Here is a 24,806-nt window from a genome sequence, read left to right as displayed (position 1 = left end):
ACCCCACCCCCCCTCCCCCCGATTAAAAGGGGGCGCAGAAGAAGATTTTGGTTAACCTTCGGTCAAGAGAGAACACAGAACACGCGTCATTTCAACACAACTCGTCAAATCCTGAACGTGCGGTGCGAGTTCCAATCAATCGTTTAAAATTATAAAAAAATCTAAATGCTTTAGGCACAAAGACTGCAGCGCTTTTGATTTCATTTTCTTACAATAAAAATGTCAAGGTGCACAGTGCAAGTCAAGATGTGAGCAAGGCTGGAAAACTGTTGGGCATCACCTCTCTACCTATAATCCTCTACCTAATAAACCCTCCAAAACCAAAAACAATAATAAAATTGGTCATTTTCAATCTACGACTGTTTGTGGGACATTGCTGTGCGCAATTGGCTGCCGCGTTCGCCCACAAATATACAGTCAATTCACTTTACAGTGTGTTCTGTGAAGGGCTTTGGGACGTCCTCCCGACGTGAAAAGCGCTATATAAATGTAAGGATTATTATTATTATATCAAATGCAAGGATTATTACCACCCACAATAACAACTTATATAGCACCTCTCACGCAGGGTAGCATCCCAGAGCGCTTAAAGAAGCAAAGGATCAGAGCATTGTAAAGTAAAGATGCCAATCAGTGCTTGTACATTAGTCTCAAGACTTGTCAAGTGTATATTGAGTCTCACAGCCGCAGTGGGAGGGGACGTGAACTGTCTCTAAAAGTTCAAGTCAGTGGTTGAGCTTCCAAAGAGAAAAGGGCTTCACACAACAGCACAAAACTCACCTGGTTAGACACGAGGGAGTTTCCTGCATCCCTGGCCCGAAATGTCACCCAGACTTATCCGATTACTGAGAACGCTGGAAAATTCTGGAATTCACTCACTTTGGAAGCTGGTGTGAGTGAGTGAGTGAGTGAGTGAGTGAGTGAGTGAGTGAGTGAGTGAGTGAGTGAGTGAGTGAGTGAGTGAGTGAGTGAGTGAGTGAGTGAGGCAGGAAAGTACAGAGAACTTTCAATGTTAACTACATCAAATCTTTGAATGTGGATGGTAAACAAAACCACTAAAAGCCCCTTCTATTATTTTGAAGTATTTTATTGTTAAAGTCCATCTTAAAGCCAGAAATTATATAATAACAGTAGTGCCAGCAGTTATAGCAGTCAGTGTGTATACACAATCTTTAATAGTAAATAAGAAATAGCAGCCTAGACTTCTGCATGGGGGAGTGGGGAGCGGAGGGGTGGGGGGGGAGTGGTGGGGAGGCGAGTGGATTCACAAGCAATCATCTTGTTCCATGCAGGTTATTCTCAAATCCAAGTGAAATATAATTTTCAATAAAGAACCAGAGACAGGGAAATGGGCAAAGTGAGAAGCGAGACTGGTTTCCTGATGTCAACTCAGACCATGTCCCACAGCATTGGCCATAACCCTCAAAACATGGGTCAAGGGATCAATCAACAGCCAACATTTCATTACCATCCTCCCCTGTTAGACAACCTTTCAAACCCAGAGCCCAAACCACACCCCAAAGTAGTCAATCATGTTTTTAAGCCAAGGTTGTTGTGTGATTTGAATGACAAGGCCCAGAAATGCTACCGGGTTTTAGGCCGTCAAAAACACGGCCTTAAATTTATGATTGTGCACAATTTTGGGACGTTCTGAAATTCAGTCTGAAATTGGAAAAACATCAATGTTTTGAGAATGGGGGTGGGGGGGGGGGGGGGAGGGGTAGAGAAACAGATCCCAATTGAATTTAAGACAAAAAAAAAATCTTACTAGGCTTCAGATAGATTGACCGCCCGGCTCATTTATTGGCGCCCTTCGTGGTCGTTTCTTAGCACTCGGTCCATCTATCATCACAGAGCTCCATTTTCCGTTACCAGGCTAACCTTCCACTCATGATTGGCACAAACTGTCAAGTCAGTTACATCAAGTTTTTTTTTTTAAACATACACTTTTCATTGTGAATAAATACAGTAATGTTGCCAAACTTCATTATAAAATATAAATTGGGAAAAAAAAACAAACACACACGTAGGCGCACACACACGCACATACACACGCACTCACAGCATCTTTCATTTTCCCCTACAGAACAAAATAGCCCAGAAACAATTAGTGTTCAATACTGAATAATCTCACATTAAAAACAAATTTTTTTCTTATTTTATTTCTTCGTAAAAAAAATTCCCAGGGCGAGAGACTAACATTCCCCTATCTTTAGTTATTACAAAATAGTGTCGGACCAAAAAAAATTAACAAAGGCATGTATATATTAATTTATAGAGAATAAATAAAGGACTGGATTGGGGGCCGTTACTTTTTAGGCCTCCAACTACGTTGCTTCGTTTCAATGTAATTCTGTCTAGTCTGGAGTGTGTTCTGACCAATTCAGCTAGATTATAGCTAAGGCTCACCTGGTATAATTTAACCTAAGCTGTAGGTCTCCTGAATGTAAACAGTGGTGCAATAACTCCCCAATTAACTACATCTTTATCATCCCCTTTCAAATGGCCATCTCAAAGTTCAAATCAAGCACTAACGCTTTGAGCAAACCAATCCCGAAAGGCTGCCGTCCCAAACATTTCTTGGGAGATTCAGTCCTTTAGATCTGATGCGATCACTATATAGTTCCAACTGCTTCCCTTTGGTTGGGGTTGAGGGACTTATAGTTGACTAACCCATTGCTGGACTTTCAGTTGATTGACCTATGGCTGGAGGGGGAAAAACTTGCTCATCAGAAATATCCAGCCATCAAAATATTTGTTCATTGTCCAACAACAACAACTCCAGTCTGACCTTCCACAGGAAACGTTTCTCACCATGAACAAAGCATCTGCACTGCACTGCACAGTCCTGTTATTTCTCCACCTCTTCGGCACACACACACAGTATTGCAGCCTCCACTACTGATCCCTATACCTTCATCTGTTCGATCAACTACTTCCTATCCCACCAATTTCTTCATCTCACAAAGCCTCCGCGTGTGACCTCATCAAAGTGAAAGGACACTTACCACCAGGTTTACAGGGACTGTGGTGGCCAGACTCGGGTTTGTACTGTCTGACACAACCCAGAAACAGAATTCGATCCCAGATTAAAAATTGAATCCGTTCCTTCCTTCTGCTCCCTGATGCGAGTCCAAGTTGCAGTTTTAATCGCCAATAATTAGTCTCAGAGCAAAGTTAAAGATGAACCTCACTTATACCCCTGAACAATCCTGCCCCTACCTCACCTTCTCACCAACACCTGCGCTATCCAAAACAAAAGCAAAATGAATTCGCTTTTCTCAACTCTGCTCCTTAACCCCCCCAAAGGCTTAAACTGAGAGCATGCAATAATATATTATACACTCACTATAGAATATACATAAGATATATTCAAGATTTCAACAGAAGGGAAGGAGGTCCCAAAATTCACAGTGTGACTATTCTATGAAGCAGTGATTACGTGGAAAGGTTCAAGTGATCCTTTCTCTTAAAGCCTCGGGAGTGTGTGCTGTTCAGGGACCTGGGAGAAACAGGGTCAAAACATGGTCTCGTGAAACATTTTCTCTGCCTGCCTTTGGAAACCATTCAAATAAAGTTGGTTGATGGGATCGATGACTCGACAGCGATCAAGTTTAAAGTTATTCTTTACAGAGAAACCACGAGCCCGGCCGAGATAACAGATCCTAAACCTGGGACTCTCAGCAAAGTTACAGTTATATAGACTCACAGAGAAAAGGTTGGTGGAGACCTGTGGCCAACTGGGGAACGGGCAACTGAGGTCGATTATTTTTTTTTAAAAAAAACGTCTATTTCGAAGCTTGCCACTTGCGGCTGTGAATAAAAAGGGGAGTGTTTCCATAGCATTGCACACCGTAGGTCTGACACATTGACCTGTCCAACTGAAATAGGGATTTTTTTTTAAAGTCACTGGTACACGCAGAATTAACGCCAGTCTACTAACGTCAAAAGTCCTCCCAATGTCCACATGCAACAACACCCAAACAAACACCTTCCGAAACCCCTCTCGTGCTCTCCTCCCGCATCCCAGACAGCTCAAATAAACCTGCACACATATTCCAAAAAAGAACCAACACAAAACAATAATGGAAACAAAATGGTGCCCTCCAAAGAATGAAGGGTCCAAATGGCGGCCATTTACAACTTTTTGTTCCACAATCGACCCACTCCCCCCTCCACCCACTCTCCCCTCCCCCCCCCCGACCGTGGGGGAAAGATTTGACGTTCCAGGCTCAACAGCATATTGGGGAAATTTGGAATCTAGTCGCGAGGGTGGAACTTACATATATTAAAAAAAATCACATAATCGTAAGAGTATTGAGATATACGTGCATTTACCGAAACACAGGACTATAAACACAACTCCAGAAGGTCTAACCCTACTCTAGGACAGACCAAAACACCACTGTGCTCTATGTTAGGCTGCACCGAGCATGTTCAGTGCGCCCCGCAGAGCCTCCGTGTCTCTTGTGGCCAGTGGTCCCCCGCTGATCAGAATTCCACTTTGCACGCCGGGAAGGTCTCCTCCTGCATCACCACTGTGCTGCTGCTGCCCAGAGCCGTGATGTTCAGAGCTTTCTGTCGCTCGTGTGTCTGCTGGTACCACTCGTGCATGACCAGGGAGTCAAAGGTCGGGATTATGGTGACCTGGAAGCAAAACAGAGAGTCAGAGAAGATACCACCGACACCAACGTTTGTACGTCAACAACAACAACAAGATTCCATTTATTGAGCGCCTTTCACGTCAGGAGGACGTCCCAACTTTAATGTCTGGAGGGCGGCCCAAGGCCCCGGACAGTCAGGGATTTGGACCCGAGCACGGGTTGGGATAGGTGGAGAGCAGGGAGGGTGGGGGGTAGGCAAGTGAGAGAGTGAGGTGAAGGGACTTTGAAGTGAGGTCAATCTCCTATTGAGCAGCTACAGCCCCCCCCAAAAAAAACCCCGAGGTGAAAGCTATAACAATAAATGTTAGGATTAACAATTCCTTACATTTGATATAGCAATTGTTTTCAATATTTATGTGCTTTACAGGTAAACCTTCTGAGCCAGAAGCAAGAGGCCTATCAGCTGAGCCAAGCCGACACTTAATGTGGGGAAAATTTAAATAAGAAAAAGGGAAGAGGGCCAATAACAAACCTCAACTGCATTTACCAGCAAATTGTCGTTCCTCAGTGCAAGCTCACTTAGTCTCCACTTCCTTCTTTTAATGTTCAGTTTGAAAGCATTGTGGAATAATAACTCAAGCATTACCTGCTCTGGGAGTTCTCCGAGCCTCTTGTGAGTAAAAATATGTCCCAAAGGGACAGCCTTATCCTGGAACTCCACCTGTGAACAGAAGTCTTACCTGGATATTGTTGCCCCATGTGGATTTGCCCTCCAGGAGCGCGTCCAGAATACTTCTCATGGCGTTTTCCTTCGCTGGGTCGTTCCCGCTGATGACGTAAACTGAAGAGCGCAGCTTGTTGAAGAACTCCACGCTGATGGTCTTGGCGCTGCAGTTGTTGGGAATGTAAGCTAAGTCCACATAGACAGGCGGCCCCAGTGGGGGGCTGATTCCCGCTGAGCTCTTACTTATTGCACCTGGAACAAGCAAGACATTCACATTGAGGCAAGGTCTCCAGCCCAAGAGGTCAAAGCCCACTCCTTAGTTCTGATACATTTTGCCCAATTTCCTCCAATCCAACTAGTTTGACTCCAAAACCAATTGGCTACACTTCCTGTTTGAGCCTGGACAGGAAGTATGCCATTTGACTGATTAGCAGGCATGGGGGGAGTGTGTGGGGACATAGGAACAGGAGTAGGCCATTCAGTCCCCTTTACTGTTTTTCCTGCCCTTTAATACCCTGAGCTAATTTCCATCAATCTACCCACCCAATTGATTGTGTATAATCAATTGAGGCAGTGCAGTCCACCCTCTCACAACCCACCGAGTGGCCACACGTTTTCTGAACTCTTGGGAAACCATCAAGAAGATGTGAAAGCAGAACTCACGTCCACCGCCCAACGCGACTGACGGGAAGAGATACTGACCTGTGGCCGAATTTCGAAGTCCGCTGTGCAACAGCCTGGGATTTGTGCCTGGGGCGTTCTTCCCTCTCTTCTCCTCCCCGTTGATGGACTGGCTGGAGTTGACCCTGGAGATTTTCTCCCGGTGGTCACCCTTGCCCGTTCCGGCAGACTTTGCCACTTCCTTGGTCGCTGCTTGTGGAGTTTTGGGTTTGGGCTGAGCTGTTGGTTTCCGGGCCGGGGCCGAAGAAGATGTCTTGGATCCCAACTTTTTGGTCTTCGCCTTGTCTTTGGCAGTGCTCTGAGCCAGGACCTCTGGGTCCACCATGCAAAGCCCGGGATGGGGCGGGGGAGGGGTAGGGTCTTTCATTGCGGCTGGGGGAGGGTCACGTGATTGGGGACCCCCGGTGCGGAGGGAAGAACCGGAGCCCGCCTTGTCCGTTGGCAGGCACTCAGACTCCTCCTCGGAATCGATCCCCCCGTCCGCGGTTATGGAGGGACATTCCTCTGTCCCGGGCGGGACGTCAGAGTCCGAGCGAGTTGGTAGGGAGTCGCTGGCAGACGTGGGTGGGGTTTCATCTCGCGGGTTCTTATGGGGTCTCCTCTGGGCAACGGGCTTGGCAAATTCCTGGGACAGATCGCTGTCGTCAGACAAGTCTCGGGGGCTGGGGTTGATAAAGGAAGGGGAGAGCTCGGTCTTGGGGTGCTTGAACTCACAGGGGGACACGAGGCACAGGTCCACGTCGTGGGGAGATTCGGTGGGAAGTCCCGAAACAGGGGGCAAGTGTCCGTCCACTCCATCACTGTGATTGAATGCGTGATCACCGTCCCCAACAGCAAGGCCCACCGGCACCTGATTGTGAATCCGAAAGGACTCATGCAGGGATTTCAGGGGCAGGCTCATGGGGTGCGGCTCCCCCTTTCCTGAAAAGGTCTCGTAGTCGGGGGAAACGCCATTGGAAGGTCCTCTCTGATTGTCCTCCCGTGGAGATGCCAGTGCCTCGTTCAGAGGTGGGAGAACCTGCTCGAAGGACACGGACAAAGACTCATCCACTTCGGTGGAGTGAGGGGAGCCCACCTCAGCGGGCAGCGACGGGGTGGTGAGAGTTGGGGAGACATCAGAGACAACGTCCTTGAACGGGCTTAGGGTTAGGAACCCTGTGTGTTTACTGTCTATGGACATGCTGGTGTTTTCCGAGTTGGATCTCGAGCTGGAGTGATTACCTCCTTCCAGAGACTTGTTGTTGGAATTCTTCAATTGGGTTTCCTCATTGAGAAGATTGGACACTTTATCAGCCACGCCATCCTCGGCTCTCGGCAGGATCTCGTCGACTGGGGACTGGTGGAAAGGTGTGTGGCCAGCGCTGGCAGGAGCGGAGCCGGGAGGTGTGACCATCTCCAAAGTCTTCTCCTCAGAGCTCGCACAGTGCTCCTCCAGGTTCTCCTGGTAGTTCATAAACATGGGGCCTTTCAGGTCATCCGGCGGCCGAAATTCAGTTGGAGTCAGGTCAAAATTAACACTGCGGTCGCTCCTTGGGGTCCTGGCGAGGGGGGTCAGGCTGGACATCTTACTGGGGCTCAACAGCTCCTCACAATTCCTGAATTTACCAGGACTTTCCATTTCGTAATCGTCTTCCTTCTCAGTCACGTAGAGGTGGCCGTTCATTTGATCGTCTCGAACTTCCTCGCCATGTCTCACCCCTGCTGCAGGTCCCTCGGGCGATTGCTCCTCACTCTCCGCGGGGCTGACATTCACCTCGTGTCCGTTCTCTTGGGGTGAAGAATCCAGCTCACTTTCATTCTCCATTGTGGTGAAGCCCTCATCTGGGGATTCATCAAGCACGGTCGTCTTACTGTCCGGAGCTCTTGTCCCGCGGTCCAGGGAGCCAATCTCCTGGCTCTGTGCCACACCTTCATCTTGCTGTAACCTCTCAAAATCAGCTGTCATGTCCTCTGGAGTAGACATCTTTGATGCACCGGGTTCCGCTTTCGCCTCTGCTAAACTCACCGCGCCAGGGGGCTTCTTGCGTTCAACATCCATGTCCTTTTTCTGAGCCCTGGACTTAGGTTTGGCAGTTGCTTTGGTTGTGGAAGCAGCTTCCTTTTTGGGTTCAGACGCCTCTCTGTTAGGGCCAGCGGGTTTTGTGGTAACCTTCTTGGCTTCAGCTGCCGGTTTCTTGACTGGCTGCTTCACCACTTTCTTCTCATCCTTCTTGATTTCCTTGAGATCCTTTTTAGGCTCTTTCTTCGGCTCCAGTTTCTTAATCTGCTTCACCAGGTCTTTCTTCCCGTCTTGTTTGACCGATGACGAGCCCTCTTCCTTCTTCTGCGACTTCTTGTCCTCTGGCTCCTTCTTCTCATCCTTTTTGGAGGCTTTGGTGTCTTTATGGTCTTCGGGCTTCGATGCTTTAATGTCTTTTTTTGGCCCCTTTTGCCTTAAGTCTGCTTTAGGTTTGACATTGTTTGGTTCCGTTGCTTTCTTATCAGTCTCTGTGATAGAATGCTGATCTTTCGCTCCTTCACTTCCAGTTCCATTGGTCTTCTCTCTTCCAGCATTGGTCTTATCCTTCTTCTCAACCTTGACTGGTTTAGATGCCAATTTCCCTGCTCCCAGAGTGCTTTCTGACGTCTTTCCCGTTGACCCTTTGGTGAGACTCTTGAGACTCTCCCGGCTTTCTGTGCGCCTCGGTTTGGAACTCTTATCTCGTTTCAAGGCTTCTAGATCTTTCTGCGTGGCCACTGGCTGCTTCAGGAAGTCCAAATGCTTCAGCTTGTCCAGTCCTTCCAGAATCTTGTTCTGAGGAGCGCAGCCGGGGAACAAGACTCGGATAATCTTCTCTGTGGGGCTGGCTGGGTGCCACGCGATGAGGGCACAGATAGAGGTCAAACACTGGATGGGGAGTTCTGACCCTTTGCGGTCACCGTTACCGCTCCACTGGTTCATCAAGTAGTCCAGCTCCTTGCTGTCTTTGCTGGGGTTCAGGACGTACATCTCCAAACGGCCAACTCCCATCTTTTGGAAGAGGATGGTCGGCTCCAAGGCATTGCCAAGCGTCCGGCAGAAGGGGAACGGCGTGATTCCCAATGTGTCCAGGGACTGCAGCGTCAAGCTGACCTCGTCCACGCTCCGCCTGACTTTGTTGTTCCTCTCCACATGTTTGAGCCTCTCGGGAGCATTGAGGAACACGACCCCGATCTCGGGGGAAATGAGATTCTTCATCCAGTCCCCGTTGGCCTCGGAGACCTGCGACTGGTCCTCCTCGAGTTCGGCCAGCTTCCTCTGGAGGAGGCTGTTGATGCCAGGCAGGTTGTCCGCCCCGATGTGAGTCAACAGGACGGAGTCTACCCTGTCCAGATGACGCACCAGTTTCCAGAAGGAAGACTTCTGGTCGGAACCCCCGTTGACCAGGATATTGAAGCCGTTCACGGCAAAGAAGGCGGAGTCACCCCTCCCACCTGGGAAGACGTAACAGCACGGCTTGGAAAGCTTCAGGAAACCCACCGTGGCCGGGGGCTCCAGCAGGTCAAAGGGGGACGGGGACTCCACCGATTCCGACAGGTATTCCAGGAATTCCTGCAGACCCTCCATCTCGGCCAACGTTTCCGGTGGGTTCACCTTGATCCCGATGTACTCGTGCAGGTTGTGCTTCTCCAGGTTGAATTTCTCCCACTCGCCAAAGTTAGGGCAGAGAGGGTGAGGGTGGCCTTGTCCTCCGGAGGGGACAAACTCAACAGCTCACTGATCTGAGAAGAAAAAAAAGATATGAAGGTGTTAAATAAAAGATTTCCAGCGTCTCATTCCCTTTTAAAGTCACGTAGAGACTCTGCTTCCCCCTAGGGGTTGGCACTGACGATTGGATTCTCCACCAACCTCCTTCTCGTTGACAATCTGGATGAAATCCTGGAGCGCAAAGTGTCCGCTCTGCAAGAGCAGCTCCCCAGACTCAGCCAGGCACAGTCCTGCCAACACCAACAGCTTCTGCCGGGAGGGTCCGGAGATCAGGTTTCGCACCTGCAGGGAAAATACCACACGTCAAGAAGGGGCTGTCTCGTGAACAGTAATAATAACCATCCTTGCATTTGATGTAGCACCTTATCACGTGTTCGAGACGTCTCAAAGCGCTTCACGGAATACACCGTCAAGTGAATGGACCGTATATTTTGTGGGCAAAACGCGCACAGCAATGTCCCACAAACAGTCATGGATTGAGATTTTTTTTATTAACAGAAGCGCGTGGAATAAGGAAACATGCCCAACGTTTCGCCCTGCCGGGAATCAAACCCGGGTCCTCTCGCTTGCAAGGCGAGTGCTCTAGCCACTAAGCTACAGGAAACCGGGGTTACAAGCACATCTATTAACAACACGTCTGATTCACACCGTCAACTAGTTTCTGTATTATTCTGGACTTCCTCCCTCCCCCAAAACGATTCCTAAGGTGAGTGTAACTGTCTCATCAGGAAATAGCACTAACTTTGTGACATTTTGCCCGATTTTGAAGCCACCTTACGCCCACCCCACTCACCCACATTTATGAATTCAACCTTTAACCACCACTATTGCCAGCATCTTACATACATGGTCATCCTTACGTGGACGTGGTAGGGTGGGGGGGTGGAGAAGGAAAAAAGAAAGAAAGGAAACTTGCTGACAATTACTGTTTTAACTAAGTCACAGTGAACACAAATCCCGTTTGCAAAGCCACGAACTAGTCCAAAGATTCCGTCACACCACAGGAGGATCACAAACGGCACTCTCACCTCAGCACACAGCAATTCGCAGGTAGGGTTTATCAGGACGAGAGTCTCCAAAGCCTCACCTCGGTGATGGAGGATCTTCTGACCTAAGGAGAGAGAGAAGCACAGAGAGATGTGGAGGAGGTAACAGTGCGTCGTGACCAGCTCAGAACCAACAAAGCACTCAGTAACTGGCTCAGTGTCCAGCAATTGGGAGCAAGATGCTGAGTGGGCGGCTTTACTGGGTGCCAATTAGTTGCCACGTTTCCTCAATTACAAAGCCCACTTGCAGCTGTTGTCAATTACCTGCGAAGCGCTTTTAAGACATCTTATTGCTATGAGCGCCACATGGAAACGAGAGGATTGTTCGTCAAGGCTGAAACATAAAGCACCGACTGCCCTTGTAAACAACGGGCAAGGTCACAGCAGAAAGCTTTGCTGAAGCAAAGGGAATTGAACAAGACTCTGGCTGACGGCCGGCTTTTGTTGATTAAAGAGCTGATGAGCGAAGAAGTGAACGAGAGAGGGTGGGAAGGAGAAAGAGAGGGAGGGAAGGTGAGAGGGGAGGAGGGAGAGAGAAAGAGAGGGAGGGAGGTAGAGGACTGGGAGAGCAGGGTTGCTGTGAAATTATACTAAGCTTATATCACTGCTCCAGGCAGCTCAACCTGGCATCTGCTGCCACCTAAGAGGATGCAGCCTGGCCCTGGCTCAGAGACATATTGAGGATTGCGAGACGGGTGAAAGTCTGGGTCGATGCCAGACTCTCAACAAACATGGACGTCAAGGGTCACTCATCATACCAACTGAGCCGGCGGGAGTGCCTTGTTGGTGCGGAGATGTCTCTGTCTCTCATTCACCAGATTCACCATTTTGTGGCAAATATATTACCTCTCCTCTTCGACCGCCTTGCATTTGGTCACCCTGTTACCCCCCTACCCTCCTTGCCCTCCACCCCTCCTGATCCCAAACCCCCAGCTCGGGTCCAAATCCCTGACTTACATTTGCAATAGCACCTTGGGACGTCCTCCTGACTTGAAGGACGCTACGCAAATGTAAGTTATTGTTGTACATCCAAGCCAATGCAGGGTCACTTGGTTCAGGATACAGGGATTAAAGAGGAAGCCGAACAGATAGAGAGGAAGGCTTCCTGTCCCTTGGCGGCCTTCCCCTTTCAGCTGGGGGGATGGTGGACAACACATTGGGGTAGGGTGAACAGAAATACAGAGGATTATTTTTTATGATGCACGAGTACCCATTTGAGGGATTAAGAGGCTCTTTTCAGATATTTGAAGCGTTGAGAAATTGTTGGTCCTTCTAGTTCACAAAATGCACTTCCTGAATGAATGAAAGAAAGAAAGAACCAAAGCTCAACTCATGTCAAACAGGAAGCCAGAGAGAGAGAGAGAGAGAGAGGCCGGAGAGGATACAATGGGTTCCAAAGCTGTGGTCGTTAGTTAAACCACCCGGTTCAGCTGAGAGGCCCCAGACTGAGGAGGAAGTCACAGTGACTGCTCCCTCACGCCTACAACAAGAGGTCAGAGATGAGAACAGGGCAACCCCCACCCCCACACCCAGTTTGCCCGGCAGACGCCAGCCGCCTTCCTGCAGGCCTGAAGTGTGAACCGTTTCCCTATACGCTGAAACAAATCCCTCCACAGACCCAAACCACGGGTTCTGCCCACAAATCACATGGTCAATCCACTTTACAGTCTATTCTGTTGAGCGCTTATCATTGTGTTAAGGCGATGTATCAAATGCAAGGATTATTATTTATTATTATCTGCAAAAGCCCTAAGCAAAACCAGTTGAGGACATTTCCAGAGGCCTGAATTGACACTCAACAGCAGTCAAGGCATGAGGTGGAAGAGATACTTTGGTGTAACGGGGGGCACTACAATGAGGTCAGGGCTAAAATGGGTGGGTGTTTGGGGCAGTGTCGAGCGAGTCTCACTCTGTTCTACCGCTCTTCTTCCTGCCCTCCACCCATCCTGATCCCAAGCAACCACCAGCTCGGGTCCAACCCCCTGACTGCCCAGCACCTTGGGACATCCTCACGACATGAAAAGGCACTGTGTAAATGTAATTTGTTGTCGTTGTTAACCTGTGCTGTGGTTGACCCAGGAGTCCTGGACAGACAGTGTAGAGGAAGCTCGACTCCGTCTCTAAGCTGTGCCTGACCTAGTCAGCATTTGGACACATGTCTGGGAGATTTTCTGCGATGAACCAGAAGGAGCCCAGCTCCACATTCCAGGAAGCATCAGGTACTAATTCTGCCCTAGAGGCACGTTTACAGTCGCACGGCAATAATTACATTCCTTTCAGGTTTCCTGTAAATCAAGGCAGCAGGTTTCTGAATTCCTGAAGGCCATCGCGCCAGAGAGAAGTGCAACGGACTGCTTTGCGGAGCGGGCGATCAGGAAGTTGACGGAGGAATGCTCAACGTACAGATAGACGGCAAAATGACAATTAATCACTTTGTTAAAATTAATTTGGACTCCCGACAGGCCGAGATGTGGCCCACAGCGGCAATGTGTGGGTTTGGGAACTTCATCAAGAGATACCAGTGAGGATAGTCACACTGCAATTAACACAAGAGAGAGAGAGAAAAACAGACAGAGAGAGAGAGGAGAGAGAGAGAGAGAGGTCGGATTCAAGTACAAAGACAGGAGATACCGAGAGACGGAAGCTAAAAATACACAAAATACAGTCAATCCACTTTACAATATATTCCGTATAAGTCTCAATGATGTGATAAGGTGCTACACTCAAATGCAAGGCTTATTATTTATTATTATTGTAAAATATGGAAAATGTGTGACAAGGCGTAGATGCAAGGGTGAGTGAGTGAAGGTGCCGCCTGCAGAGACAGCGCCTTGCAAGAGAACGCAAGTGTGACAAAAATGGGCAAAAACAGCAGAGATGGATACTTCGGGGTGTGTGCAATTTCCTCTCCCTCCGCACTCCTACATTGGAGTGAATCCAGACCCATCCCTTCACTGCCACAGTCCATTGCTGCAAAGTTCGGCTCCTAGTAATTAATGTTCTAAACAAACTCCGGCCTGGAAGACAACGACTGGGGCTCAGTGAATCCTTTACAGCCTGGTCGGTGATTCTGTCTCTCCACTTCCCTGTACATTCGGTGTCGCCTCGGGTCAGAGTTCCCATGATAGACAGAGCTTTCTCCAGCGAGTCTGCAGTCCATCATTGTGTCTGTCAACATTTCAGCTCTAATCACAAGACAACCCTTGCATCTTTATGGCAGCAATAAAGATCAATACACCTCACAGCACAACATAGGCAACAGCTAATAAATAACATGTGGTGATTGCATATTTGCAGGCAAATGTGGCAGCCATTTTGCACGCAGCAAAAGTCTCACAAAGAGCCATGAAAGTGATTGACCAGTGTATTGGTGGGATTGTCAGCCAGGACACGGGGAGAAACTCCCATTTAGCATCAAGTAATGTCCACCCGAACCGGCAGACTGGATATGTGACTGACTTGAGCAGTGGCTGGAGATGTCAATGTTGGATCCGGAAATAATAATAATCCTCGCATTTGATATAGCGCCTTATCACGCAATCAAGACGTCTCAAAGCGCGTCACGGGATTCACTGTAAAGCGAATTGACTGTATTTTATGGGCGAAAGGTAGTAGCCAATTGTGCGTAGCAGTGTCCCACAAGCAGTCGTGGCTCGAGTAACCAATTTTTGTGCGAGAGTGCGGAGGGATTATTACCCACGGAAAATACTGTGGATCTTGTGGGCGAAATGCGGCAGCCAATTTAATAAAGTCAAGTAACTAGACCCCAGTGAAATCAATTACAGACATTCATTGCTATTAGATCAGATGTCCCAGCTCTGCGGAGAGGCTGTGTCAGAACGAGTTAAACCCAGATAGAATGAAAGCACGATTTCTCTGGTTTTTGGGGAAAAATGTTGTTCAGGTGAAGACAATCTCGGAATCACGCGGATCTCAGCGTGTGCCAAACAGACACATCCACGACCAAGCAATTTCTAAACACACGTCTTCCCTGCACCAGTCAGCGTCACTAGACACTGCCCTGGAGCCAGGGGTCAATCTTAGTCAGACTGCACAGAGAGAGAGAGAGAGAGAGAGAGAGAGAAAAATGATGACATCGTTGAGAATTCTCAAAGAGCTTCACAGTGAGTATATTGTAAAATGGATTGACTGTCTTTTGTGGGTGAAACGCAGCAGCCAATTGCGCACAGCAGTGTCCCACAAACATTTTTGGGGGTGAGGGATTGTTACCCCCGGAAAGCCACCCACCAATCAACTAACAACCGGGTTCCTACTAATCGCTAGGTAAACAGAGGAGTGTGGAGTAAGGAAATCTGCCTAAGGTTTCTCCCCGCCCGGGAATGAACCCAGGTCCTCTTGCTTGGGAGGCGAGCGTGCTAACCACTGCACTATGAGACTCCGCTACTGGGTTACGGGAAAGAAACAGGAAGCAAGAGAGAGAGCGAGAGAGAAAAAACAGAGGGCGTGTAAACAAGAGGCTCCTTTCTGACGCCAGTTCTAAAACGGTCCCGACAAATTAAATGTTCTTCTGCAGCGGTCGGCTGGCAAATCGAGCCCAGGCTTCCCAGAGGGCAGCCGGTGTCTGATCAGGGGCAAGTCATGCGGCTTTCACATCATTCAGGAACCAGGACAAAGAGCTCTTCACTTCATTTGGTTAAGGCTCGCTGGTCAGCACACTGAGGTATTGATCTCTGCTTCAGTCACACTTTGGAGAAATTACGTCTCAACAGGAGCCTTCCCCAACCCAACACTGATTAAAGTCAGTGTTGGTAAAACTCACCACCGCCCCCACACACCCACCTCTCCCAGCAGCTAATCTGGTGAAGGATAATCGCACAGCCCTTTACTGAGAACATGGTTCACCACCGCAACTGAGCTCTATGCCCAGGCTACAGACACCAGGATTCCCTGCATTCCTCCTCCTCCCCCCTCCCTGGCATTTCTTTCTCTCCCCCCACCCACCCCCCTTATTATTCCCTCCAAGCACAGAGAGCAGCAGCTGCCACTAGCTCTCAGGAATCAGGAATGCTCAGCATTTCTCTGGCTAATGAGGGAAAGAAAGTAATCTCAAGAGCTTGAAAGCCAATGGTGGATTTGCTCATCTGAGTCTCACCCAACCCCAGCAAACCTCCAATACATTGACTCCATATTAGCCACAACTTATGCATTGGTGTATACACACACACACACATAATGTGATTGATATAGTGTCTTATGTCAAAAGCACTTCACACAATGAGTTACTTTCAATTGTAGTGACTGTCATGGAGACACAGACGCAAACAACACACACACACACACACACACGTTGGACAGAATTGTTTTCCATTCAGTCGGCAACAAAAACACCCCCCAGAGCTGAGACTTATTGCTATAAGGGTCACACACACAGCCGCACAGAGCAGACAGCATTCTTGGCAAACCGAGTGCCATCCTTGAACACAGCAAGCAATCTCTCGTCCAACAGCTTGTGCCCCGCAGACAATCAGCAGCAGAATACTGGACGACAGATACCCCGCAGAACCCAAGCCCTGCGATCGATCGGACAGCTTATGTTTCTTATCCAAGACAATAATAGTAGCTGCTCTCTCCCGCAGTATCCCACAGTAAAGCCAGAAAAACACAGGGCGTTTTCAGCAAATGCTCTGGCGTCCAAACACATCCACGATTCCTTCCTCTCCAGAGCCCCTTAAGCCCGGTGATGGGTTTCTGCATGTGTCAGACACCCGGCCGACCCCAAAAAATCCAGAGTCTGAGTCAAATGCAACTCAAAATTACATCTGTAAAATGCCTTTCACGTCAGGAGGACATCCCAAGGCGTTCATTTTGTGAAGTAATCACAGAAAGAACCAACAATTGGCCCTCTGATTACGTACTATCAGGTTCCAGATCAGAACAGGTCAGGAATGTCAGAGGCCATTGAACCTTAGACAACAGTCGTGTTTACACGAGTCGTGACCTGAATTAGCAGCTACAGCTCATTCAGTGAGGACAAAGAGAAACATCACGCCATCCGCAACACACTTAAGATTTTGCTTCATATCCGACTGGGTGAAAGGACAGTGCTAGGATAACAATAATAATCCTTGCATTGGATGACCTTGCATTTGATATAATGTCTTATCACAGCGTTGAGATGTCTCAAAGAGCTTCACAGAATATACTGTAAAGTGAACTGACTGTATATTTTGTGGGTGAAATTGCTAGAGTACATCTGCCCAAGTCCCGTTGAATTTTCTACAATTTATGCAATTTTCACACAACTCATACTTTGTTATATTAAATGGTTCCAACTGACACGACGTATGTGAGGTGTACTGTACAATCTTTGGGGGGGGAAGGGAGGGGTGTGAAATTAGCAGCTACAGCTCATTCAGTGAGGAGATGAAGATGGGATTGGACCTGCAAAGGGTTAACGCTGTCGGGAATTCACACGCAGCGGAGAATGGGCCGCTGGTAACCGGATCCCCAGCTGCCGATCTCTTACCTTTCACTTCCTCGGGAATGGTAGCCGAGTGCCGGGACACAAAGAGCTTCAGCTGTTCGTCCAGACTGTAATGCACCGCATCGATGTCCCAGGAGCGGATTCCTAGAGATAAGCCAGACAAGACACGCGGTGAGACGGCACACAAACAGAGAAACGCACACACTGTAAGCTCGTCCCCTTCCTCCCTCCACCCCCCCCGCCGCCATTTCCCTGAAGGAGTTGGACTCCTTTCTTCAACTGAGTGACAATTCCATCAGTGGCATTGAATAAGAACGACGACAACTTGCATTTATTGCCTTGAGACGTCTCGAACACGTGATAAGGCGCAGTATCAAATGCAAGGATTATTATTGTTATTATTTATATAGCGCCCCTCATGCTGGGTGGCGTCATTCAATTTGGTTCAGACCGTCTTGTGATTCTGGGGGGTATTGTTAATAATGATGATTAGCTTCTCTTCTCCCCTCCGCCCCACCACAACTTTGACGAACAGAACAGGAGCTCCTTCTAGTTCACATTCCCCTCCTCATCCAAATTCGCGCAAAAATTGAAATGAAGTGGCTCCTCATCTCGCCATAATCCTTTCACCCAAAATACAGAGTCAACCATTTTGCAATATATCCTGTGAAGCGCTCTGAGACGCCTCAACAACATGATAGGGCGCCATATGAAATGTAAGGATGACGATTATTATTACAACATCAAACCCTCGCAAAGGGTTTTGCAGGGATTTCTTCCGTGAGTGACTTTTTTTTAAAAAAAAGCAAACCGTGACAGCCAATTTAATTTGCATGCAGCAAGATCCCACCAACAGCCAATGAAATGAATGACCAATTGACGTACGTAGAGAACACTGGGAGAAACTCCTTTCTCTTTTCGAACGGTGCTGCCTATCCATCTAAACAGCCATCTCATCTGAAGGGCTGCACCTCCAACAATGCAGCATTTCTTCTGCACTGCAATGGAGCGTCAGCTTGGTATCTGAGCTCAAATATCAGCCCTATCTTGGGATGTGAACCCACATCCTTCTGACTCAAGAGACAAGAGGGTGAATCACTCGCTGTTTGCAGGACATTGCTGAGGGCAAATAAACAGTCACATTTGCCTCCATAACATCCCCGATTGTGTAAAGCGCTTTGAGGCATTCGACACGAAACGGCATTGGATTAATACAACACAGGGTGTTGTTTTCTACGCGAACTCAGAACCCTCCTCTTCTCTTTCCTGAACCCTCTCAAAAGCATCATTGTTCTTTTTTGAAGGCAGGCCGGGTGCTCAAAATCATGCACTATGGTACTAATAGTAATCCTTGTTTTTGATATAGTCCCTTGTCACATTCCTGAGAAGTCTCAAAGCGCTCGCACAGAATACATTGTAAAGTGTACATTTTGTGGGTGAAACGCAACAGCCGACTGCACACCGCGGTGTCCCACAAACAGTCGTGGATTGAGCGACCAGATGTTTTTTTTTGGGGGGGGGAGCAGGAGGGATTATTAGCTCTGTAAAGGAATCCGCCAATCAACTAATAACCGTGTTCCCACTTACAGCTAAGTAAACAGAGGCGTGTGGTCTGAAATACTGTACCCTGTCCAGCGCCTTGGGACGTGAAAGGCGCTATACAAATGTAATCTTGTTGTTGCGATCACTGCGCTGCTGGGACTAAGTGTGGCCCGATCACAAAACTAAAAAGGGTTTAAAAATTAAACCGGTTTCAAAGCGCGGAAAAAAAAAAAATGTCCCCCAGGCGTCACATCCCAAGCTATGATGAGCTTTACTGATAACTGGTTTGCTGTCACTGGATCCTCGGCCAACAGTCTGTAAACCGCAACCGAATCCGTTTCCACCTTTTGCCAATTGACCCGAATTCCGTACAGATTTGACGTTTCCTGCGCAATTACACCCTCCTCTCCCGCTCCCCCCACCCGCCCACACCCCGACAGACACAGACACACGCCGACGCAATGTATCTCAATGCAAAATGGACACAAACAAATGGTGTGTGTGTGTGTATATATATATATATAACATGTGAAAGTGGCAAAGACATACACACATTGTAACCCGCCAACACGAAAAGGAAGACGCAAACACATTGTGTCCGCCCATGAAACGCACACGCGCTCACATAACTGTATCCCACACGTGAACCCAATCCTCCGCTATTAAATTCGATCAGTAAATTTGATCAGGTCTAAGGGAGGTCCGAAATAGACGATGGAATGCGGAGATAATCGCACATTAACATTGCAGAACATCGGATTTCGATCCGATCTGGATGCAAGTTTTCTTCTTTCTCTCTCTTTCTCTCCCCCCCCCCAACCCCCCCCTCCCTCCTCCCTCCCCTCTTTCTGGACGCACGTACAGCACAGGCACGAGGGGTTTGGGACGAAAAGGGACGGAAGAGGCAGCTTGCAAACTTTTGAAGCATTTAAATAAAAAAATTAAAACACTTAACGCTTTTTCGCTCTCGTTTTCTTGCACTCCCCCCCCCCACCCCACCCCCACACGCGAAAAAAAAATATCAAGGGGCGGAGGAAGGAGTTTCTCTTCTAGAGAATCATGTGAGAAAAAAAATTCCAACAATCTCCACTGCAAATACACCCCAACAATAAAACCCCCCAAAAAGACATGTGAGTTTTTATTGCCAAAATTCCTCCCCCTCCACTTCCCCACGGGGGGGGGGGGGGGGGGGCAGTGTTAAGGTTAATCAATCAGATTTGTATGAGCTGCAATAAGTAAATAAATAGTTTGGGGAGAGAGCCTTTTTTTTTGGTGGGAGGTGGGTGTACAGGAGGTTTCTTTCATTGAGAGAAACGCCCCTTCATCGCCAGATCAACGCCATCAAATTGGAGGAACCTTTCTGTTGTGGGTGTGTGTTTGGGGGGGGGTGGGGGGGGGGGGTGGTGTGTGTGTGGGGGGGTGTGTGTGTGGGGGGGGGGGGATGGTGTGTGTGTGGGTGTGTGTGTGTGGGGTGTGTGTGTGTGTGTGTGGGGTGGGGTGTGTGTGGGGTGTGGTGTGTGTGTGGGTGTGTGTGGGTGTGTGTGTGTGTGTGTGTGGGGGGGGTGTGTGTGGGTGTGGGGGGTGTGGGGTGTGTGTGTGTGGGGTGTGTGTGTGTGTGGGGGTGTGTGTGTGTGGGGTGGGGTGTGTGTGTGTGTGGGGGTGTGTGTGTGTGGGGTGGGGTGTGTGTGTGTGGGGTGGGGTGTGTGTGTGTGTGTGTGTGTGGGGTGTGTGTGTGTGGGGGGGTGTGTGGGGTGTGTGGGGGTGTGTGTGGGGGTGTGTGTGTGGGGGGTGTGTGTGTGGGGGGTGTGGTGTGGGGGTGTGTGTGTGGGGGGGTGTGTGTGGGGTGTGGTGTGGTGTGGGGTGTGTGTGTAGGATGTGTGTGTGTGGGGGGGTGTGTGTGTGGGGTGTGTGTGTGTGGGGGTGGGGTGTGTGTGTGTGTGGGGGTGTGTGTGTGTGGGGGGGGGATGTGTGGGTGTGTGTGGGGTGTGTGTGTGGGTGTGTGTGTGTGGGGTGGGGTGTGGGTGTGTGTGTGTGGGGGGGGGATGTGTGGGGTGTGTGTGGGGTGTGTGTGTGGGTGTGTGTGTGTGGGGTGGGGTGTGTGTGTGTGGGGTGTGTGTGTGTGGGGGGGTGTGTGTGTGTGTGGGGTGTGCAAATAAAGGGAAATAAAGGGAATTTCTTTTTTCTCTAAAAAATGCAACGTTTGCGAGAAACAAAAAGGGGTGGAGAGGGGATATTCTCACAGACACAATTTTTTTTTGACCCCCCCCCCCCCCTCCCCCAAACACACACTCCCAAATCTGCACTGCAATATCACCAGACAATGTGTAACCCTCGTCTATTCCAAAATAAATCGCTTCTGAAGGGTGTGTGTGAGAGTGGTGGGGGGTGGGGGAGGGGGATGGGGGAGGGGGGGGGGGGAGTGTTTCACACTAATGCAATGCTCTCCCCCTCCCCTCCCCGCCCCCTCCCCCTGGGATCGCATCAGTGCAATCGCAAATTCTTTCCCTCCCCCCATAATACACTCACACATTACGCATTGCAATGCAATGGGGTTTTTTTTGGGGGGGGGGGGTTTGGATGGGAGGGGTGTGGTGGGGGTTGAGGGGGGGGGGGGGTGTAGGTGTAGGAGGTGGATGGATGGGGGTGGGGGGAGGGTTGAGGGTTGGTGGTGGATGGGTTCCACTTTCTCCTGGTGCACCAACGCCCGGGGATCCGGGCATCGCATCGCAGACAGTCTGAGAGCAAAACCCCCACCCCCCACCCTGAGGAAGCCCCCCCTCCCCCTCCCTCCCTCCCCCACCCTGAGGAAGCCTCCTCCCTCCCTCCCCCCCTGAGGAAGCCCCCTCCCTCTCCCTCCCCCCACCCTGAGGAAGCCCCCTCCCTCCCCCCCACCCTGAGGAAGCCCCCTCCCTCCCTCCCTCCCCCCACCCGGAGGAAGCCCCCTCCCTTCCCCACCCCCCACCCTGAGGAAGCCCCCTCCCCTCCCTCCCCCCACCCTGAGGAAGCCCCCTCCCTCCCTCCCCCCACCCTGAGGAAGCCCCCTCCCTCCCTCCCCCCACCCTGAGGAAGCCCCCTCCCTCCCTCCCCCCCACCCTGAGGAAGCCCCCTCCCCTCCCTCCCCCCCACCCCACCCTGAGAAAGCCCCCTCCCTCCCCCCACCCTGAGGAAGCCCCCCCCTCCCTCCCCCCCACCCTGAGGAAGCCCCCTCCCTCCCCCCCCCACCCTGAGGAAGCCCCCCCCATCCCTCCCCCCCACCCTGAGGAAGCCCCCTCCCCTCCCCCTCCCCTCCCCACCTCTTTCGATCTGCGCGATCAGCTCCCGCAGCAGCAGGGCCGGGCGCCCCGCATCCCCGAGGACCACCAGCAGCGAGGCTTTGTGCGGTGGCTGCATCCCGGGGCTCGGCTCCCCCTCTCCCTGTCGCTGCTGCTGCTCCGCCATCGCCCCCTCGTAATCCTCTCCTCCTCCTCCACCACCGCCCGCAACGTCACCGGCTTCGCCCCGCCCCCTCCCTGCCCTGAAACCCCGCCCCCCTCCGACGTCACAGCCAGGGACACGCCCACCGCCTCGCCGCCAGCCAATCGGCAGCGAGAACTCGCCCCCCCCCCCCCGCCACTTGTATCCGTTTCCATTCAAACCGGGATTGGCGGGAAAAGAGCATCTCTACTCATTCCCCCCCACCACCACCATTCAAAAAAATAAACACCCGCCCATTTCCGGGTTGTTTTTGTTTCTCTTCCCCCCCCCCACCCCACCCCACCTCCCCCCCCCCACCCCACCTCCCCTCCTCGGCCCTTGTTCCCACACTTGAAATCGATAGTGATTCATAATAATAATAATAATAATAATACGACAATTTGGGTCACTCCGTCCACTCCTGTGTGTGTGTGTGTGTGTGTGTGTGGGGGGGGGTGGGGACACAGGGGGGGGGGGGCAGGCGCTGCCGTGCGCAATTGGCCCTCTGCGCTTTGCCCGCAAGATATACAGCCGAGTCGCTTCGCAGTCTATCCCGTGAAGCGCTTCGAGACGTCTCGAAGACGCGATAAGGCGCGGTATCAAAGGCGAGGGTTATTATTACATCTCCACCCCCCCACTCGCGCGCGTGCACAACAACAGAGCGGCCCTCACACAGGGTAGTGTCCCAGAGCACTTCACAGTAGCGATGCTGAGCTGGGGGGTGGGGAGGGGGGGTGGGGGGGGGGAGAGAAGTAACCATAAGATACCAAATCTCCACATTTTAATTATAATCCTTATGCTATCAGAGGTCCTGACAAGTTCAGTGTATGTTCCAGACACAACCTCCCACAAAACAGCCAAAAAATTGGGTTTTGTTTTAAATCACGAGGATTCTTTGCCAAGTCACAGGGGGGGGTGGGGGGGGGGGGGAACAGCACTATTCAAATAGTTCCAAGATACCTCCTCCATAAGACAGCAGTTCCCCAGACACCATATTAGGGCTTCACCCATAACAGTGAACTCAAAGTCCTAAGGTTGGGCTTGAACCCACAGCCTTCTGACTCAGAGGCTACTGCTCCTCAGAGGATAATGCTACCTACCGAGGCAGGTGACACCAATCTTGTTTCATTCCACCATCTTCCCAGGGAAACCTGTTCTACTACATTTACTACTTGATTCCAAATAATTTACAGCATTGGTAACTTTTTGTCCTTTTTTTAAAAAAAACAAAGATGTGCACAAGATGTGCAGTTATGCCATTAGAAATATTTTTAAAACAACAGTACAACACATCCAGAGAATTCTGTAGTTCCCAGACCTGCTATTTTATATTTCATCTCTTATGCCTTAAAACAGTCGAATTATTATTATGCTAATTACTATAACAGGACCATAGAGGTCATTTTTGGTAATTTTAATCTTCAAACAGTCCTAAACAACAGAATTTCTACGTTTCCAATTTTTTAGTCTCTATTTCTCTTCATTCCCAATGCTCTCTTGACCTCTTGGAGAGCGAATAATGTACTTAATTTTCCATTATTTCTTACTTTTAGGTCATGTTTTATTTGCTGCATTGAACTTTTAAGTTTAGTTACCTGTCCTCTGCCTCCAAGGTCCATTCGGGAAGCGGGGGAGGGGGGAGGGAAAGGGGACATGTGTCTATTATTTAAGTTCTGATTACCTGAAAAATACCTAAAAGACCTCTTTCCAACCAATAGGACACCAGAACATGTGACTTGTTAGATCCGATTGGATTGCTAAGTGATGGGAGTCAAATTTATTCCATTTTTTTCAAACCAACATTGGAAGATCCAAATGCTCAACAAGTCACTGTCAGGCAGAGACAGAAATGAGAACACATTAATAGCAGAAGGAGGTCATCTGGCCCATCCATCTGGTCTGTGCTTGTGTCTGGCTCTTCAACATCCATATCTCTTGGTCCTGTTTTTTTTTCCCCATCCACTCTAATGTTATCTGAGTTTGCTGCCAGGGCAGTTGGTGGAGGTCTAAATGTTCAATGCATTTCGCAAGTTCAATTAGTTTCTGGGAGCAGGAGGTGCTGTTACCAGAGAGGGCACCTGATGGCCAAAGTATTGAGGTCCTACCCTCAGTCCTACTCCAGGGAAGACTTCATCTGCAGCTCTGGAGTCATTCATTGAGCTGTTGTGGGCAAATAAATGAAGTGCCCCTTCTGCTGGTACAGGCGTGGAAGTGCTTGAGCTGTGCAGTGTTGGGTCCCCTCACTGGTTGAAGGGAGATTTTGCAGTTAAGTGCCCCATTTAGTGGCAGAGTAAGGAACTATTTAATAAAAGCACCGAGTGCTGCAGAACGTAATACCAACAATCCTTGCATTTGATAGAGCGCCTTATCACATCGCCGAGGTGCCTAAACAGAATATACTGTCAAGTGAATTGACTATGTTTTGTAGGAAAAACGCAGCAGTCAATTGTACGCGGCATCGTCTCACAAACAATCATGGACTGAGTGAGCAAATTTTTTTTTTTTTTTTGAACAGATTATTACCCACGAAAAACATTTCGCCAAACGATAACAACCACATTCCTACATATTGCTCGTTGATGCT

General features: G+C 49.6%; 1 protein-coding gene across 1 annotated transcript; it reads right to left on the bottom strand.

The window, feature by feature from the left end:
- Positions 1-1,071: 1,071 nt before the first annotated feature.
- Positions 1,072-22,209, bottom strand: LOC103182026 (microtubule-associated protein 1B). The gene is given in 8 exon segments (XM_042342690.1): positions 1,072-4,647; positions 5,345-5,580; positions 6,031-9,696; positions 9,699-9,750; positions 9,878-10,018; positions 10,765-10,847; positions 17,270-17,371; positions 22,063-22,209. Coding segments are annotated over 8 exon segments (4,581 nt in total). The 5' UTR covers positions 22,208-22,209; the 3' UTR covers positions 1,072-4,491.
- Between the last annotated feature and the right edge of the window lie 2,597 nt (positions 22,210-24,806).

The sequence above is a fragment of the Callorhinchus milii genome, unplaced genomic scaffold, assembly GCF_018977255.1.
Source record: "Callorhinchus milii isolate IMCB2004 unplaced genomic scaffold, IMCB_Cmil_1.0 Scaffold21, whole genome shotgun sequence".
NCBI lineage: Eukaryota > Metazoa > Chordata > Chondrichthyes > Chimaeriformes > Callorhinchidae > Callorhinchus > Callorhinchus milii.
This window is presented reverse-complemented; position numbering and strand designations above follow the sequence as displayed.